This window comes from Cavia porcellus, unplaced genomic scaffold (genome assembly GCF_034190915.1).
Source record: "Cavia porcellus strain 051 isolate PalLab524CR breed Dunkin Hartley unplaced genomic scaffold, mCavPor4.1 scaffold_6, whole genome shotgun sequence".
Lineage (NCBI taxonomy): Eukaryota > Metazoa > Chordata > Mammalia > Rodentia > Caviidae > Cavia > Cavia porcellus.
Genome location: NW_026947489.1, coordinates 49,217,143 through 49,237,988, shown reverse-complemented (window position 1 = coordinate 49,237,988; position 20,846 = coordinate 49,217,143). Strand labels below are relative to the sequence as shown.

Sequence of the window (20,846 nt, the reverse complement as noted above, 5' to 3'; positions counted from 1 at the left end):
TACATATGAAGCACAATTTGAGTACATAGTAGAACAAGGAAAGTCTAAAGTTTAGTTTATCCCAACGCTTAACAGAACCAATATTTGGCATCAGAAACTATTTTGAATTATAAAATATAAAGAAAAATGCATTTCTTACATAGCTTAGCATGTAACATGAGATTAACAACCACTTCAGTTGTAAGAAGGCCACTAATATTTTCCCAGAGTCAAAGGTAATTATAGCCCTCTTTATCCTGCTGATAATGTGTTTTATGCAGCCCTAAAAATGTGAGAAGCTACTTGGCTCAGAGGGAAAGTAGCTGGTCACATATGAGGAGACAAAATGCAGAGAGATTAGGAACGGGGCCCTTGCCAGGGCAAGCAGAAGGTGATAGACTGTGGAATTCTGCAGGAAAACACAAAGCACAGCTTTGACCAAGAAGGTTAAGGAATTAAGTACAATAAGCTCATTCAAAATGAACAAAAGGGATGAAGAAGATGCAGAGTACATATAAAACAATAAAGAATAAACTAGGGAAGTAAAGAGTGAGTTTTGCAGGAGGATATCAAAACTGTCCAAAACATCCTTTACTCCTTCAGTGACCAGTGTTAGCTAAGGAAGTAGCTAGTCTTTGGCTACAGAAGTATACACACAGTGGATGAAGCAGGTAAACTGGCATAGCCACCCAACTACTACCCAACCAGTGTTCTCTCCAGAAGTATAAAGAGTGTGCTTGAAGAATTCTTAACGCCCTTGAAGTTAAAATGAGCTAGCAAATGAATGTGGGCAAATTGGGTAGAACCTACACCCAGGCTCACCCATAAAATTCCCATCATCCATGAAACAGGAAACAAAGACCTCTGAGGGAGAAATCAAGACTTTTATTGATTTGAATAAAAATGTCCTCATGTGTTCAAAGGTGGAGCTTTTGAAAGACGATGACTCAAACCACTGATGAATTCATAGAGTTGGAGGAAGTAGGCCACTGGAGCGGTAACCCTGTCCCAGGGCTCTTTATCCTTCTGCTGCCTCATTACCATGAGGTAAGCAGTTTTGCTTCACCATGCCCTTCCACCATGATTATCCCACCTCACCTCAGGCCCACAGCCATAATGAAACCAGCTCACCATGGACTGAAGCTGAAATGAACACTTTCACCTCTAAACTGACTTTCCTGGATACTAGTAGGAATCATGCAAATAAAACTAAACTATTACGTTAATTCATTGACATGTAGGATGAAAGAATTTTGAGTTTTGGAGAGCAAAGAGCTTCAGGCTCAGACTGGCACTTTTACCACATGTCATTTATGGATTATGGCAGCAGAAATGTGATCATGGAGTAAGTGATGTCACAGAGACTCAAGGGGAAGAGTGATCAAGATGTATGGAGTTGGGAACTTAATGGGCAAGGAAGTGAGTTACTCTTAACCACGCTGAATACTGCTGAGATTGTTTTAAGTAAGTCCTGTATTGGTAACGTTAGCAAACAGGTGAACACTTACTAGGAACAAAAGGAGGAAAGTTCAAGATGTTTAATTCACACTGTTGACTAGAATCTTGAGGTAAACTAGAGACTTCATCCATTTCCTTCAAAGACACAAAATACAAAAATGGCAAATGTTATTGGTTTACAATGACTTGTTATAAGATACTTACTAAACTACAGCCAGGATATCTGGTCTCCTGTTAAGTGGAACCTGAATAACGAATAATTTTCCCCACCTTTCATTGATCTCTTTATAAAATTAAGACACTGAATTAGGATTCTTCTAAGAAATGTTCATGTCTGAACAACATTCATTATAAATTAGTATCAATCTATTAATTAAGAAAAATTATTTCAAAGGCTGACTCGAATGTTTTGTTGTTGATTTTATTATTTCATACTTTACAGAAGCAAAGACATAAAACCTTTCTGTTTTATGTTTTTCCATTTTTATTTCACTGAATGAGAGACAGTAAGATAATATATAATTGAGATCAAACACATTTCTTTTAGATTAAAAATAAATGATTTAGGGGCTGGGGATTTAGCTCAGCAGCATAAGCGCCTGCCTTGCAAGCAGGCAGTCATGAGTTCGATCCCTGGTACCGGTAAAAATACATAAATAAATAAATAAATAAATAAATAAATAATTTCTAGTCTTTCAAAAAAAATGTTTTCAAATCCCCCCCAAAAAACCCCACTATTCATTAATAAGAAATACCAGAGTCCCCTTTAATTACTTTTAGTGATCAATTATCTTTTAAGCCAATACTACAAATAATTATAACTTTTAATAAAGTAATTATAACTTTCAATAGAGTCATATTTCACACTGATAGTTAATTGAGTAAAAACCAAAGCCTTGCAAAAATAAAAAAGGGCTTTCTGAACAGAACTCCAGTTGCACAAGAAATAACAGTAAAGGAAACAAATGACAAAGTGAGAAATGAAAATTTTTTCTTATTTGCTATTAGAGAAATGCAAATTAAAACACTGAGATTTCATTTGCTCCAGAAAGAACGGCAATTTTCAAGAAATCAAATAATAACAAATGCTGGCAAGGCTGTGGGGAAAAAGAAAGCCTCCTATGCTGCCAGTGGGAATGTAAACTAGTGCAACCATTATGGGAACTAGTGTGGAGATTTCTCAAAAACTAAAAATAGAAATTCCATTTGACCTAGCTACCTCCTTCTTTCCAGTACAGCTAAAGTCACCTTACTGAATCCGGTATGCTCATGTTTAGAGCGACGCAATTCATAAATCTTGGAAGCGGCCTATATTACATTGACAGAAAAATAGACAGAAATGTGGTATCTATACATAATATGACACTCCTCAACCATAAAGAAAAAGTTGAGACATTTGTAGGAAAATGTATGCATCTCAAAAACATAATGTTAAGTGAGATAAATCAAACACACAAGTTTAAATACCATATGGTTTCTCTCATAGAAGGGACCCAAAGGTCAAAGAAAGATCCAATAATAGTTGATAAAGGGAGAAAAAACTTTTAAAAAAAGAATAAAGCACTTTCCAATAAAGAGTTACTAAAACAAAAACAAAAAACAAAAAAAAAAGGGGAGAGAGATTTTTACAAATGGGAAGGGGGCCAAGAAACTGAGAAGGGAATACAAACAGATTTAAAATCTGTCATGTGTGGTGTTCACACACCAATTACATACAATGAATTCAATCATTACGTGTTAAAAACATGAATGAATGAATGAATGAATGAATGAATGAATGAATGAATGGAAAATGAAAGGAAGGAAGAAAGGAAAAAAGGAAGAAGAAAGAAAGAGAAAGTGAGAGAAAAGGAAGGGAGGAAGGAAGGAAAGAGGGAGGTCTAAACATAAAAGGAGGGATCAGAATGAGGAAGGAAAGGGGGGTAAAAAGATATGCTGAGTACATGTTCTTACTCCCTAAGCTGAATATAAACATCATGTAATACACATATGCGCTATTAAAAACTTACCAAAATGAAATGATCAATTCTTTGCAAACTGAGAATAAAAATGTAGACTTCTAAGACTAGTTTAGTGTATATAAATTTAGCATTAAGCAAGATAGTTTTGAATATCATGACCCCAAGCAAAGTATTTTATTAAAAATCAGGATCAAAATTCATCTGAAAAGCTGATATTTCTGTTTCCCAAGGAAATTTCTATCTTGTTATAATAACTTACAATCCATACTCCATCAAAGTCCAATTGGTTATGAAAGTCAGTGAATTGCTCTTTCCACCACTGGGTACAATCGGATTTGCTGAAATCAGGAAAGACTACTTGCCCTGGATAGCCCTAGGGAACAACAACAACAACAACAAAAAATAACATGTAGAAACTTGTTTCATGGTTCAGTTACTCAAGTATAGTGATCTTGACTACTATTTCTTTCACCGGAAAGTCCATGTTACATTGCCATTTTAGAGTCAAAATCTGTGGATTTCCCAATAAAAGAGTAAAAATACCTGCAAAGAGTCAAAGAAAGAAAAAAAGAAAGAGAAAAAGACTTGAATGAAAATTACATGGGTTTTTTTATGAAAATAATAAAAAACTGTATTATGTTTTTTTCAATTGGGAGATGAACTATTTAAAATAGTGGAATATCTATTTTTAAAAAGAATGATTATATATATATATATATATATATATATATATATATATATATATCAAAGAAATCTTAAAAGGTAAGAAGGTGGGAACATGAGATTCCCATTTTAAGTGGATTGAACTCTTAGTCCCTCGTTTTAGGTGATGGGCACCTAAGTAAGACTAAGAGGTAGTTTTGGATCTCAACAAACACATAGTTCAGCAAAGTAATTGCCAACAGCAGCATTCACTTCAGAACAGAACAAGAAAACTCTGTTATAGCAAATCCATTTGCAACAAACCCATACCAGCCTCCCCAATAGCTACTTCTGCCAGCACTTGAAGCAAAATGGTTCATGGTATTTATTGGTTAATTGAAGTAACCAGCTAAATAAATTTTTGTAATTATATGCAAATATTGCATTATACAATGCCCAAATATTTGCACTACTAAAATGACTCACAGACATGAATAATTTTTAGATGACCAAAATAATTTTCATTTGACTAGAGCTTCTGATTTTGTTTTTTCATATAAATATGGGTAGATCTATCTGATATTTTAGAAATTTGCATAAAACAATACAGCAAAAATGAAGTCTTTGTTTAAAGGAGGAAAGAAACTATCCTACTGCCTCATGGAAAAATAAAATCAGTGAAAAGGTAAGCAAACAGAGTGAAGCACTGTAAATAAAATCAATAAAAAGAATCAATAAAGAGTTTTTTTAAAGCCCATCAATAACCCTGAAAAGACAGCTTTGCAAAGTAAGCCACATGGGGAAATACATGAACTTTTTACATTAAATTTCAATTTTAGTAAGTCTCACATAATCCAATCACCAATCACATAATCCAATTACCTCCTGCATAACTTAAATAAAAAGTTGACTATGTATATGTTTTGATTTAAACTACACACTCTTAGGAGCTCAGCTCTCCTGGAAAGACATGCATGAGCAGTTTATTCCAACACCTAATACTGCTACCTTACACTCAAGCGTGGGCTTTATCCAGAAGTCTTGTCTAAATTAAAACCATTTTAGATGAGATAGCTTCCACATTAACCTATGGTCTTCCAGGTGAGTTATGATACTTAATTTATTGTTTGAGAAATAAGATATAAATTTGTAGGCAAAAAGACTTTTAAGAAATAGAATGCTCTTATGGGGCATACTACTTCTCAATTATCCGGGAAGTATTAGTGGATGGAAGACCAGCTTTTTAACTCCTTCAGAAGTTTACGCTTTTGGGTCATACAATTATTGATTTAGAAATAATAATGAGAAAAACAGAAACATAGCAAAGCAGCGTTGTCATCCCTCCGTACACATCTTAATACCAAAATAAAAGCCCCCCCCCCTTAAATCAGTGTAAGTTACTCTGACTTTCTTGAGAAATTACCTGCCCAATGGCAAAGCCTTTGCTTTCCAAGACCCACGCTCTCTTTACACTTCCATTGTGGTAGACCATGTAGGTGTCGTTCTTAAAGATGCCAGGATTCTAATAAATAAAGAGGATAGGATATTATTTTTAAGGATATTTTTGTCCTTTGAAAGGCAATACAAGGCAACAGAGCACACATTTAAACATACCATGATAATTACATATTTCTGATCATTCTCATGTAATTCTTTGGCAAAATCTGAAAGGTTGGCGTAAGCTTGTCCATCAATAGTGAAATCTTTCTTTCCATCCATGTAGTCTATGTCTGAGTACTGGACATCCTGAAAGATAGCAACACCAATTAGAATCTAGCAATTGTCATCCTTCTGATCAAAAAGGTTTCAGCTCAAGTTCCTAACTGTTAAAAAGAAACCATGTTTCTTAATAGCCCTAAAATCTCCAGGTTCTGATATCTCCTAGGAATGAATAAACCATCAATGAAAGTTGCAGATGGTCTTAGGTGTGGCTTTACATCACCACCCTGACGGAGACACATCATAAAGAATCAAGGGGAACTTGACAATAGGGCCTGCATCTTGTTCATCTCTGTAACTTGAGATCTTGGATGTTTGACAGGTAGCAACTGCTCTTAAATGTTTATATAAAAGACATGTCAGTAATATTGTAACCATTTACAACCCTGAATGCCAAACATCAAGGCAGAATACATCATAAAAGGAGAAAAATGTCCTTTTTGCCTTATAAAATTGCTAGAGTGATGTTTAATGAAGATCGATACACACACTTTCTTGTGTTTGCACATCAGCCTACAAGGGATAGGCACTGTTCTTAGTGAGAAGACTGAAATCTAAAGGAACTAAGTGACTTTTCCCAAAATCACAGTCGGGAGCTGAAAAGCTGACTGGGTCTTGGTAACGGGTCCTTTGATTGTGGCTGCTCTTTCTTTCCCAAGGTGCCACATAGCTCAAAGACATACGAAAGTTTTTTTTTTTATGGGTTTCTCACGTGGTAGAGCATTAGGAGCCTCCAGCCTGTAGCCTGTTGCCCAATGTGGCACCATCTGTTCTGGTACTAGGAGATCCCTTAGGACTCAGGTTTCCCACCCCACCTGCCCAGCCCCGTATAACCACTTAGAAAGGAGCTCCCAGCTATGGAACAAAAGCTACTTTGTCCCTGAACTGGTAAGATCTCAATAAAGCCCTTCTCATAAGAATCAGGAAAACAGATTACAGTCAGCAATACAAATGCAGTCAAACAAAGTCCAGTTGTGTACTGATCCTGTCCCTTAGCTAGTGTGCACCTGGAAAAAGTTGCTAACCATGCAGCACCTCTGTTTCTTCACTTAAAAACTGTGATTGATGTGGGCACCAGGAATGTAAAAGCCCTTTGTAAAATAATAAATGTGTGGCAAAATTTGTTCTGATTCCTTCAAGAACTTGGTATTTTTTTAAGATAGCAGATTGGGGAGAAATAAAATTAAATCAAATCAGTTTCCCTGTAATACCAACACAACATGATGAGCATCAGGTTTATAAAAGGAAAAACTGATCATCTTGTCTGCTCTAATTGCTGCGCTGAGAGGGGATTAAAGAATCTAAGATCAAACCAAAGTCATTTACACCTGGACAATCTTCCTTTACACACACATACATGTTTGCTTCAAAGTTCCATAAAGCTACCCTGAGACAAACTCTTTTGGTAATTTCACTAACCATGTATTATATATTGCCTGGAGAAACTTATCAAACATTACACACTTATAATTATGTTATTCAATAGGAAGACACTGGAAATCATAAATACTGTTCAATCACAAAGTATCAAAATTAGTCTAATAAGTCTGGAAAGAATTGACAGTCAGTGTGAAAATGCATTTACTGTCAGTCATCAGTGTGATCATGAATTCTTGTTAACTGTATCACCTAGGGTGTTGCTTTGTCTCATAGAATAACAGATAACTTCGATGGAGTTCATCCCCTAAGGTATTTTATATACATTGCACGAGGGTTTTTTTTTAATCACCAAATGAAGTAAATCTTACACTCTCTTTAGCAAAGGTGGAAATTAAAACTTGAGATATAACTTATGTAGCCCAACATAAGTAATGGAGCTAAGCAGATACACAGCTAAAATTCAAACATTTCTATTTGACTCCATAAACTTTGTTTGTATTTTTATGCTCAGATAAGCGATTTAATCTGCAAGATTTCTGACAGTAAGTATGCATGTATTTTTATCGATCTATCAACCTATTTGTCTATTTGCACTTTTCCTAATAAGTTAAATTTGATGCAAAAAAGTAAGACAGGAAATGGTTCTAAGTGTAGGTAAAAGTGTCGACTTACATAAGGGATCTTAGCTTCACGATTTCTGTCAACAACCTCTTTCAATCCAGTAATGCCACCATAATTCCTGCGACTAAGCTGGAACCCAAGACTCCAGTAGGAAGGCAGGAATGGTCGTCCAACAAGCTATAAAAAGAGAAGGAAAGAAGTTTCTAAGCTTTACAGCAAGCTCTGTTTGTACTGCCACATTCTACATTAGCTCCATTTCATTTTTCATAAAGTTTTCAATTCTAAAAATGATAAGGCCAAGAGGAATCTTCTAAGGTAATCTGCAAATTTCCACAGCATACTTATCTCTTCAGTGAGTGCTAAATGTACTCCCCAAAATGGCAGCATCAAAAAAATTGATAGGATTTGCAACAAACAAAAATATTTCACTAATGACATCATCTTGTGGGGAAACTAGTGGTTTTCATACATTTGAGAAGGATTTTTTTCAGCGCTTACAATGTGCCAAGAACTGATGTGGGTACAAAGAATATAATGACAGAAAACAAACATCATTTCCTCCCTCACAGAGCTTAAAGGAAATAAATGTCTACTGTAATTTCAGATAGTGGCATTTTCGAGAGATAACAGAACAATGAATAGGTTCAGGAGTGGATGGGGGAAGAACACTGGAGTATGTTTAAAATTCAAATGTTGAAGCTTCTCCAGCCAACAGTTTGAAAAGGGTCTGGCTGTACCCGGTCCGGCTTTGCTCATTCCTCGGAGTCTGCCCTACATTGAGAGGGCGATTTGTCTCGTGTCTCTGAATCCAATCTTCGACCTCATTGACAACATTTACTGTACTATGATTGCTTCCTATTATAATTATTTGATAATTACAATTTTTTTCAATAATTGCACTTCCTTATTTTATTACAAATTCACTGGTATCTAGAACCGTATTTTATATTGCTTTATTAATCATTTTTAATAAATTACTTCATCTTTTTATAATTGAGTTTGGCATCAAAAATGGGGCGTTTAGGTTAAAATGGTATCTAATATTCTCTCTTATTCTATGGTTTGAATCAAATATAAAGTTAACACATAATTCCTTTCACTGGATCTTTATTTGTTGAATGAATAAGCTTTGCTGATTTGTGGCTGTCGGTGTTTGGAATGATTGATCACACCTGGACAGATGGTGCGTGCCTTGAGAGTAGGATGATCAACTAACTTGTTTTTATATTCCCCAAGTTGCACATGCCTCTTCAGTATGCATAAAGCATCCAATAAATTTCATCAAAATAAAAATACAAAGAGTGAAAGCCTCACAGTCCCAGAATATATAATCTATTGTGTTTACTAATAACATTTGTTTTCCCCTTGTTAAATTATTTAAGTGTAGGTGACAGTGTCAACACACAAGATCATCTAATGCCAAGCCATACCTTCAGGTATTCCTGAACCACTTGCTCTGGAGTGTTTCCCAGGAACACATAAAAATCAAGAACGCCTCCAATTGTGCGGTATGTGACAGCAGGTGCAGGCTGAAGCGCAACCTCTAAAAGGATTATAAGGAGTTATTTGAATATTCTGATTGAAAATTTTCTCTGGAGCCTATATGAATAAAACAGTCTTCCAAAACAACCTCAGTTTTATTCTTAGAGGAATGGAAGTCACATATGTTCACTTTATTTGAAGATTATTGAAATATGAAGGAAGCACTGAGTTTTGTTTAACAGAAAGAAAAGAAAATTCTAGGTTAACCTGCCCTTTTTAAACTGTAAAGTTTTGGAGTTTATGGATAGTTTAACATACAGGAAAAGATGTTATAAAAATTTTACTCAATGAATTTGATTACAATTAAAACTTTAAAAAATAAATAAATAAATAGTGCTTTTCAGTTCGCCATTGATCCAGAAGCTGGAGAATGAAGATTATGAAATACATTAAGTTTGGGCTGTGAAAAACAGCCCATTAAAGCAAAATCTGTTGCCTACAGATAGACAGCATGGTATACACTGGAATCCAGAAGTATGTTTAAATATGTTTGTCAGTGAATTCCATCTATTAACAAATTCTGTAAATGATATCTACAGAACATTAGGGGAACCATTCCACCAAAAGAAATCCTTGAAGCAGTTTTTAGTAGCTTTAAGCATGATTTGCATTTGCAGATGGGTTAACTTACTTTCAGATTTGTGACTTCACCATAAAAAGTAATTTTTCTTATAAAATTAGTACCCTAAAACCTATTCACACTGGTAGAAAAGAAGAAGTTGCTTCTTACCCATAGCATTACTGTTCAACAGAAAAACTCCAAAAGAGAAGCCACTGGTATCTTCAAGGCACAAAAAGAATGTGTGTGCTCCATATAGATTGATTAGGCCCTGTTAGCAAAAAGTGGAAAAAGAGAAGTAATAGTTTATGTGTTAAAATGTTTTATTGACTTAAAAGTAAAATCAAATTCCAAGCTATACATGCATTTGGCCAACACTTGATGCAGTGTAGTAATATCCAAAAGATATTACATCAACTAATAAGTGGGAAAAAATACAATATCTAGACAGTGGAGTAATATGAAGCAATGGCAAGAAATAAAATAGTGATATATGCTACAAAATAGCATGCATGTTATGCTAGGTGAAGAAACAAATATAAAATATAAAACTGTTTGACCATACGTCAAACAGTTCTGTTCATATAAAATGTCTTTATAATCCAAATCTATAGACTTAAAGTGGATTTGGCTTGCCTAAGGCGATACATAAATAGGATAGGAATTAGGATTAGTTCTAAAAGAACATAAGATGTCTTACTCAGGTAGTGAAACTGTTATAAAAACATCTCAAAACTTGATTGTGATGGTGGTTGCATAACTCAATAAATGTGCTAAAAATCATTGAACTATTCTTAAAACAAATCAATTTTTGTGTGCCATACTGAAAATTGGATTTGAGGCCTCTGTCACGCCTGACAAATGCTTTACTACTGACCCTCACCCAAAACAGGTAACTCTTTTGGCATATAACTTATCCCTCAATCAAGTTATTTTTTAAAAATTGAAAAATACTTGCAATGATATATACCAAATTTTAGCAGAAGGTGATGGTGTTACTGGCAATTTTGAATTTCTTAATGTCAATTGTGATTACAAATCTTTCTAAAATTAATATATAAAAATGTTTAAAGCTAAGAGAAAAGATATTGAACCTGTCACAGAGAGGACCAAATGAGCACTTATTAAAAAGGAGAGAAATTGTGTATAACTGTAAACACCATAAAATTACACATACTGAAGTTCTAATAAACAGACAGTGTTAGAGAAATCCTTGTGTGAAAGCTAGTCCATGGAATGACAAGCTAGTCCATGGAATGACAGTAAAATGATTAATGATAAGTTTCAGAAAAAGAGAAGACAAAAGAGAATCAACACCACAGGGAGGCACTCAATGGTACACTGAGACAAAAGAGAATCAACACCACAGGGAGGCACTCAATGGTACACTGACTAGATTTAACACTGTGCCAGGGTGACCCAAGGCCTAACATTGAGATACAATACAGACTTATTTTTTAATTTTTAAACAAAGAAAAAAATGAGAAAAAGGGGAAGAAAAGAAGGAGAAAGGCAAAGAAGGTAAGGAAGGAGGCTAGGACAGAGGGAGGGAAGGAGAAAAGATGGAAGGAAGGAAAGAAGGCAGGAAGGAGAAAGGCAGGCAAGTAAGTATTTAATCTAATAGGTAACAATATAATTTAAGAAATTCAATTGTAAGAAATTAAACTTAATGTGAATTAAAGATATATGTCAAGTTCCAAGACCGACAGTTCAGTGCTTTTTCCTTCTGCTCAGTTTGATACGCATGCTCCTCCCATCACATCAGCCACAGGCAGGTGAGTCACTCCTTCCACTGTATCAGCTACAGGTAGGTGAGCCACAAGTGAATGTGCTACTGACTTTGCTCATCTCTTGTGGTATACAAAACCTCAGCTCCATTCCTATGTGGTACCACCCTTGCACACTTCCCTCGGTTCCTGTACTGATCTGAGAATGACCATCAGCCAAGGGAGGCTTCAGACAAAGCTCTACACACCAGTACTGATCCGAGGATTGTCCTTGGACTGTACCTTCCCAAATTCTTTGCTCTAAGTCAGCAACAAGATGAATGCAAAAACAAAGAGTAAGAGGTTAGAAAATCTTTTATAGTGCTTTTAAAGAGCAGCAGTTTTGTTTCTTCCATTTAAAATTTGCGCTGACAGTTTTTATCTTTGGATTTTTAAATTTTGCTTGCCCAACAAGGTATATTACAAAAGCATTGCCCATGCTGGATTAACCAAAAATACATATGCTTATCTTTCACTCCAACTAAGAAGTACTGAATAGAAAAACCTTCTCCCTCTTTTATATCCATGTGTTTTTACCTGAGGGGGTCTTATTAAAAAAAAATAAATAAACAGCTTTGGACTAATGGGCTTCAAGGTCTCTACATTCCCAACAACCTCTGAACACTAACACTGCCCTCTCAGAAACATACTTTGACTAGCAAAGACTACACAAAAGCTGTTTAGAAGCGTTTTCCACCCACAAGTATTGCAATGAAGATAAAAACATGAGAATGCTGACGCTCTTCTCTAGATGTTCAATTATTAAAGCCAGACAGTGTTATTTTGAAACAGCATTCTTTGATTCCTTATACTAACCATTCAATTATATTTCTCACCAAAAGAGAGATTGTTTTTAAAATTTCAGTGAGCTTATAAATTTTAAAACAAGTATTCTTCAACACAAACCCATCCCAATCGATCAAAACAAGATATGCATGTATCTCTGTAGGCGCCCTCTGGGAAAGGGAGCAGGAGCCTGACCACGTGCTGTGAGCAGGAAACAGGGGCCTCACCGCGGTGGGGGCTGTGTCCCGCGTGAAGATGGGCCAGGTTTTCCAGTCCAAGTTGTGGCGGTACTGCTGGTGCACGTGTTCCCCCAACCCGTACACGTTGAAGCTGGGTAGGCGGAAAGACAGCTGCAGGTACTGATGGGCAAACTGGAGGGGCCCAATGCTTGTGTCCAATCTGAACCACGAGGGAAAAATAAAGGGTCAGTGTGTCACTATCTTGTCTCTGCCATAAAGCGGCTTGCACCTTTTCACATTCCCTCAGCGTGAGTTGCTCTGGGTATTTTCATCCATTTTTATGTTAACTTGGAAGGTTCTTTGCAGGCTATCTCTGGTTCTTTGACTCTAGAGAAGCATAGTATCAGTGATAGACACCAGAGGTTCAGATGGGGAAGAGAGAGGAAATTTGACTTTGTATTTGCTATGCATTTACTGCATCCCAGACATCACTCTGGATGCTTTATAAATATTATTCCATTTTCTTTAGCATTGTGGGGACAAAGAAATTGATGCTGAGGAGGTGAAACATATTACTGACTGTGATTTGCTAGTCCAGGATTTGAGTATTGGTTTTACTGCTACTAGTACCTGAATTTTCTCCAGGACAATTGATGAAATAAATTCAAATTCTTTTAGATGCTTGATGATAAGAGTCACAGAAAATAATACTTTGTAATATTTTCAGTTCTGGTACAAATGATAGCTCAAAACAATAAAATTCCTTACTTCATACTATATGTGAACTATAAATTTGTATGTATTTATATAATATATAACTTATGTTTTAGTACTCTGCTTTATAATCATGATGTATTATCATTGCTAATTAGTTACAGTAAATAAATTTACATATTTCTGAAGTGCAAGCATACATTAAATCATACTTATTGCATACCTAAAATATGTTAGAATGAGTGATACTGGGACCTTATATTCAAAAATGTACAAAGAATGGTAAAAAGCTCACAAGACTCTTTTGTTGCTCATCCTCATTACTTTGATGCTGAAGGGCTTTTTGGTGAATTCAATGTGGTAGCTCAAACTGGAAGTATTAGCAGTCTCATTATTGGACTGGATGATTTCACGAGGTACCTCATAACGACTCTCACTGGCATCAGTAATCTGTCACAAGAAACCAGAAGGGACAGCTCCAGGTAAGATCACTTCCTTGCCGAGCTCCATCTCCCAAAAGAATAGCTTCTGATTTTTGACCTTGGGTCTCCTGATATGTGACAAGAAATCCCTCAACCACACATGCCCTGTATATATTAGCCTGCCCATCCCATCCAGAGATTCCTGCATTGAGGAATGGAGGCATCTTCTGCCTCCACACATTTGAATGGAACATAATGGAAAATGGTATGAACTCCCAGGGCTGGTTAACCCACCTTAAAGTTAAAACGATTGGACGTCTGAAATTTTGCTGTGAAGGAGACTTCAGTAACATCACTTCCAAATAGCTTTGGGGATGGCATCTTTTTTAACCGGATAGTATACCCTACCAATAGGGAGAGAGTATGAAAGAGACTTTTAACTTTTGCTTTGCAGTAAACTCATCTGACTCACAGAATTTTTCCTTGGGGCCATTCAAGGGCAGTGCTCACCTGTGGTAGTATTGCTATGGACACTGCTGAATTCATAGCCCCAGTTCCTAGGGAAGAAACACCTAGAGGAATTGGTATCTGCCACAGGATCCCAACAGCACTTATATCTACTTCTGCATATATCCTGTAACGATAGGCACAAAGTGGCATTATATAAAATAAAAGAAGGAAAGCATTTTAGACCATTTCTTTACAAACCATTTTATTTCAAGAGGAACTTAAGATAATTACATTAATCATTTCTTAACTGTTTGCCTATCAAAGAACATAGACAAGCAAGACATGGTAGTTTGTGCCTTCAGCAGACTTATAGTCAAGCAGGAAATCAAAACAATTTAAAAATGATTACAGTATAATGAGTTATGTGCTCCAAGAGACTGCAAGGGAGCATGTACACCAGCCATCACACCAGGCTGGTAGACGGAGAGTGGGCTGGAAAGGGCTTTGGGACAGGAAAAATTATTCCTAAAACCCCAGAAATTATTAGATAGATGAACAGTAGAAAGGTACTCCAAGCAGAGAAGGTGGGCCACAAGTCAGTGTGCTGCTGAATTTGCTCATCTCTCGCAGAATAGGAAATCTCAGCCCCATGCCTGGCGGTACCACCCTTGCAATACACAGGAGACTGAAAATCACAAACTTAACAAGCTGAGAACACTGGGGAAGAACAGTGAGTAGGGAAAGACCAAGAGAAGATGCACGTGGAGTTACTGCCTCATTACTGGGAAGGGGATTTGGATGTGCAGAGAAAACATGAATAAAGAGAACTACCCCAGTTGATTTTACACAGAACTACAATGTCTGAACTTTTTATTAAAGGATTATATTCAGTATAGATTGTGTTACTCAAAAAATAAAGAATATGTCACCACACAATTCATTTGCAACAGGTATAGAGTACTGACTAGTATTTTAGACACCAGCACTTGATACAATTTTTCTGTAAAACCCTAATATTGATGGAATATAAGTCAATACCCACTATGAAAAAGCACATTATAATCATAAAAACTATTTAAATATTTAGTAGTTCTCCATAAATCTAATTGACATTCCTGTCTCATTCTTTTCGGACAACAACAAAAAAGATTCCTGGGTATCGGTGAAGAAAGATTTTGGGATTCTAGGTGGCCTCTGGATGACTTATTTTCCTAACTGCAAGGCAGATAGTAAGAACTTCTACCACCTTGAAATCGAGGTATATTGAGTCCAAAAGGTTAATTCCATTGTCATAAATTGTTTCAAAGTCTACAAACCTCCATAAAAAGCAATGAACATTCAGATAAACATATTTTTGTGTGAGACCTAATCTAATATCCTTTCATCAGTCCCAGACACCAAACGTCAAACCTTGTAGACGATTACTTTCCACTCCTTCAGAATCCTTATACCCTCCATGCATGTGAACTGCCCCAGTATTGCTTTCTTTCTTCCTCATTCCTGTTGCTGTCATAATGACACACATATTCATAAACCCATGCCTAAGTTGCCTGGCTCACAAGTCTCCTTGTTTCTATTCTTTCTTCAACACTAAACTGCCAAAAGATTATTGCTTGTTATCTTGCAAATAAATTCTATGTAAGTTTTCAATCACACATTGTTCACTAATATAAGAATTTAAAATTGACCTGGAATTTACTGAGCCTACCTTCCAGTTGATGAAAATACAGTCTTAAATAGAGTCTCTGATAAATGCTTAACAAAATCAAGAAGTTCTACTTTTGTATTTAGTATTTTATTGCACTAATATTTCCTATATTTAGTTACAGTCAACTTCCAGAAAGTATCATTTTCTAAAAGCTACTCCTTTCACATTCTTTCATATTAACTATCTCAAGCCATATTAATTTTTTTTAAAAAGGAGTTATTATACTTGTGTGATAAGAAAGAGGAATATATAGAAAGAAAAAGTGGTGCCATTGTTTGCAGTTACAATCACCATATAAGAAAACCCCAAATGATTTTATATAAAAATGAAGAGAATAAGTGAAGTTAAGAAGGTCTCTGGTTACTACATCAATATTCAGAAACCAGTTTTTAAATCTATGCCCACAACACAGAAAGAGAAAATTAACATTTGAAAATAGTACTTAATTAGAGTCAAATATTTAATTTAAAAATTAAAACACTGCGCAAGTTGTCTACACCAATGATTAAAAAATGAAACTCTGGATAAATGGGTAGTCAATATTACATTTCTGACTTGTAATATTCACTTTAATAGAAATGATAATTATCATAAAATCAATTAGTACATTTTATTCAGTGACAATTGAATTTCTGATAGATTTTGTGAAAAAGTTGGCAGGCTAATTTTAAAATTCATTCTACAGTCTAAAGGCAAAGAACAGGACTTAGAATCTTGAAGAATAACAATGATTTGGAAAACATACCTCTCCATATCAAGAGCAACTATAAGATAATGTGATATTGACAAAAAATAACACTAATAATTTAACAGGCTGGATTTCAGACGAAAATCTATAGATATAAGCATACAGTTTACAATAAACATGCCACTGCAATGCAAAAACAGAAAGTCATTTCAGTAAGTAGTAACAAATCTATTACAAAAATCAAGGAAAATGTTCCTGAACTTTTTCTTTTGTGTGTGTGTGTGATTCTGATTATTGAATCCAGGCCTCTGCACTAAGCTATATCTTCAGCCTTTTTAAATTTTTATTTTTTTAATTTTTATTTATTTTATCTTATATGATTCCACGTATATGAAGTTCTGCAACAAGCAAAACTAAACTATAGTATTGAGAAATCCTTTCAGTGATGATCTCTGAAGGGAGTACAAAATATCTGTAAAGGACCGTCTTAGATGATGCTAACAATCTGTATTATGACCAGCACTGAATTAAATAGCTACAATCAACTGTCATAACTCAACAAATGTTCCTAAGATGTGTGAAATATTTAATGTTCACTATTTACATTGATTATATATAATATTGTATCTAAAGATAAAACCATGATTAAAATTAATATGAATGATGAGAAACATGAGAAAATGAGCTGGTTTCTGGAATATACTTTCAGGTATGTAAAAATAAGATAGGTTGATACAGTGTAGAGTAGAGTAATGTAGATGAATAAACAAGGTAAATTAATGGTAGAATTTAAGTGCTAGGTAATGGACGTTATCACAAAAGTCCTTCAGCTTTTTTACATGCTTTTTTTACATTTCAATACTAAATTTCCAAAAAGGAAATCAGCTTTTCATTTTAAGAAAAAAAATAAGACTCTAGAGGTGGTTCCTAATATATATGAAAGTCTCTTTAGTCAGCACCAACATCTTGCTTACTATCTTACATATGAAGAATTTCCATTAAATTCAAGTGCAAATAAGGGTTTCTTAGCACCATCACTTCATGTATATCATTTTGGAAGAACTATATGGTACAACTGGATGTGTAAATGAGATAAATATCAGTACAAAGCAAAGTTATTATTATTTGTTTAGGACATAACTATAATAACTCAAAGAATTATATCAATCTTTTCTAAAAACAATAGGAAATTCAAATTGGCCAATTATGTAATAAAATAACTGTATAAAAATAATACATATAAAATAATTGGTAAGAAAGGAAGGATTGTAATAAAATATCATCAGCTAGAAAACATAATGAATTATGTTTTCAATAGAAACAGAATATGAAAACCTAGGAAAAATTTCAGCATTTATATGCAGCAAAACAATAGAGAGACATAATAATCACTTAAGATATATATATATATATATATATATATATATATATATGCACCTGGTAATTGAAATGGACATGTTTTCTATGTTTTTAGTTATAATTTTTTTCATTTCTTTTTCCTTTTCAGACAGGATTTCATTATGTTGTTCAGGCTAGCCTTGAACTCACAATGGTCTTCCTGCCTCAGCCTCCATACCCAGAAGTTATAACTTTTTAAAAAAATTCATGAAGTTTACAGTTATCCTGAGGAGTGATTACATGTATACATTGCAGATTAATTTTTCTAATCTCTTTCTCTTTCCTTCTCCCTCCCCCATTCTCTTCTGGCTCCTCCATCACCTTTTTCATACTTGTTGATATTATTTGTCTTAGCTCTTGTTATGGCATGGGAAGATTTAAAATTATTGCAGTCTGAATGCTTTCCAATTTAGCCTAAAATTCTATATAGTCATAATTAATATCATAATAACACACTAAGAGAATTGTGGTAAAGAAATAAAATCTACATATATACACAACCTTTATGACAAATTCATAAGTTACAACTAAACACAATTCAAATAGTTGACAGTCTTTCTGTCTCTCTTTCTCCCTCTCTCTTTCTCTTTCTCTCTCTCTCTCTGTATTTTTTTTTTTTTTAGATAAGTCTCACTACGTAGTGCAGACTGGCCCTGAACTCGCTTATGAACCCCAAGCTGGCCATGAACGCACAGTGACCCTCCTGTCTCAGCCTTCCAAGAGCTGGGATTATAGCTGTGTGCTACCACATTTTGGTCAGTTGAAATTCTTATCGAAGTCACTCAAGAGAAAACCCTGTTCTTTACCATATATTCATTGGGACCCCTGTTGTCAATAACACAATTCCAAAAGGCTCTTTTCATAACGATTCACTGAATTCTCTGAGCAATTGTCATCTGTGTGGGCTTGCTGGCGTCATTCTCAAGGAATATGAAGTCTAGTTCACAAATGTTTAACTTTTCCATGGTTAACCATTGAATTATGTTCATAACGTGATCGCCAATATTTGAAAATTTCTTCCACTTTGGACTTTAGGACAGTACCTCTTCCTGCATTTCTTTTCTTTCCTCCACCTTGCTTCCTTCACTTCTTTAATGTTTGCTTTGCTTTTTATTAAGCAAGAAAAAACATCTCCCCACAAATCACAGATCCTGAAGCCACCCCACCAGCACCTTTCTAGATTTTTTTCTTTTAAATAAAACTTGGCTGGCCACCAGGGGCCCCAACCCTCTAACCTCTGTCACCGTCTGATGAGGTAAGCAGTCTATCCGTTCTGATTGGGGGATCGCAGGGCACTCTGGAGTAAACGAATCTGCATAGAAATTAAAGTACAAAATTAAAATCTGTAGTGTACACACAGCCCCAGAAAGGAAAGTGAAAGGTAACAGACTTTCAGTAGGTCCTTCAATCAACAAATCACTGACAGTTGGTATCTATACAGTGTTTTACACTTTTCCAAGTGCTGAATCTACTTCAGTTGGGGTTTTTCTTTTGTTTGTTTGTTTTGCTTTGTTTCTTTGATTTTTAGAAGTAGAATTGATGTACCATAAACTTTTTCAAGTGACAATACTGTTTGGGAATGGTTTATTTGGTTGATTACTTGTTTGGTTTTTGTTTGTTTGTTTGTTTTGGTTTTGGCTTTCAGGTTTTTTAAAAAGATACAGTCTCACTCCATAGTTCAGGCTGACCTCAAATTTGCAGCAATCCTTCTTCCTCAGCCTCCCAAATGCTGGGATTACTGGTCTGTATCACTCTATCCAGCTTTAATTTTAATTTTTATTAGTCCCTGGGTGCAGTACATAATGATTACATTCATTGTGAGGAGTTGGTACACATGTGTAACACATGCCACACTAAACACACTCGTAACTCTGTAAACAAATCACACTGCTATTCCATTTTTTCCAGTCTCTGATAAACAAGAATCTCTTTTATTTCTCCACTGTTTTCTATTCTGAACATTTCATAGTAGCTTCATGATAATGCGAGCACCCACTATTGTCTGGCTTCTTTCACTTGGTCTAATGTCTTCCAGTTTCTTTGATGTTGCTATGTATCAGTGCTGCATCCCTTTTTATAGCTGAGTCATAGCTTACTATGTAAAACATGTTGTTTACCTGCTCATCATTCGATGTACCTTTGCATTTCCACCTTTTGACTAATGTACATAACTCTGCTGTGACTATTCATGTAAAAATTCTGTGTGAACAAGTTTTCAGTTCCCTCAGCTGTGTAAGAATGCAATTGCTAAGTCATGTGATTATCTTTCACATTTTTAGCAACTGACAAGTTCTTTTCCAAAGTGACTGTACTATTTTATGTTCTTAGTGCCAAGTATGAGGATTATGATATCTCTGTAATGTAAATAATTCTTGTTATTGTTTTTATTATAGTCATTCTACTGAGTCTGAAATGCAATGTCATTGTTTTGTCTTGTGTTTTCCAAATAACTGATGTTGCTGAATATAGTTCATGGACTAGGGTCATTTGTAGATCTCTCCAAAGAAATATCTATTTAAATCCTTTATTTTAAAATTGGGTTACTTTTCTTTTTACTTCTCAATTGTAGTATTTCATTATGTATCCTAAATGTTAGGCCTTTACCAGATAAGTCATTATAAATACTTTTCCTGATTCTGTGAATCATCCCTTTACTTTTTTGGATGATGTCCTTCAAAGCACAAAATTTTCAGTTTTTTGAGGTGCAGTTTGCCTAGTTTTTCTTTGGTTGAATGCTTTGGGTATTCTCTAACAAACTGTTCCCAGACCCTAGGTCACAGGTATTTGTCCCTGTATTCTTAGAGCTTTATAGCTTGGGTTCTTGTATTTAGGTCATTGATCTATTTTGAGTTACTCTAATGAATAGTGTCAGGC

The 20,846-nt window shown here is 35.1% G+C and overlaps 1 protein-coding gene across 1 annotated transcript in view; it reads right to left on the bottom strand.

Annotated features, from left to right (window-relative positions):
* The window catches only part of Mgam2 (maltase-glucoamylase 2 (putative)), a 79,880-nt gene that overhangs the window by 51,581 nt on the left and 7,453 nt on the right, over nucleotides 1–20,846 (bottom strand). The window contains exons 3-14 of the mRNA XM_063250637.1: nucleotides 19,208–19,284; nucleotides 14,239–14,362; nucleotides 14,023–14,132; nucleotides 13,602–13,756; nucleotides 12,641–12,812; nucleotides 10,033–10,132; nucleotides 9,191–9,303; nucleotides 7,812–7,937; nucleotides 5,655–5,786; nucleotides 5,464–5,562; nucleotides 3,658–3,771; nucleotides 1,488–1,572 (exon numbers count right to left, since the gene is read on the bottom strand). Coding sequence (XP_063106707.1) covers nucleotides 1,488–1,572; nucleotides 3,658–3,771; nucleotides 5,464–5,562; nucleotides 5,655–5,786; nucleotides 7,812–7,937; nucleotides 9,191–9,303; nucleotides 10,033–10,132; nucleotides 12,641–12,812; nucleotides 13,602–13,756; nucleotides 14,023–14,132; nucleotides 14,239–14,362; nucleotides 19,208–19,284 — 1,407 coding nt within the window. The remainder of the gene's footprint in view (nucleotides 1–1,487; nucleotides 1,573–3,657; nucleotides 3,772–5,463; nucleotides 5,563–5,654; nucleotides 5,787–7,811; nucleotides 7,938–9,190; nucleotides 9,304–10,032; nucleotides 10,133–12,640; nucleotides 12,813–13,601; nucleotides 13,757–14,022; nucleotides 14,133–14,238; nucleotides 14,363–19,207; nucleotides 19,285–20,846) is intronic.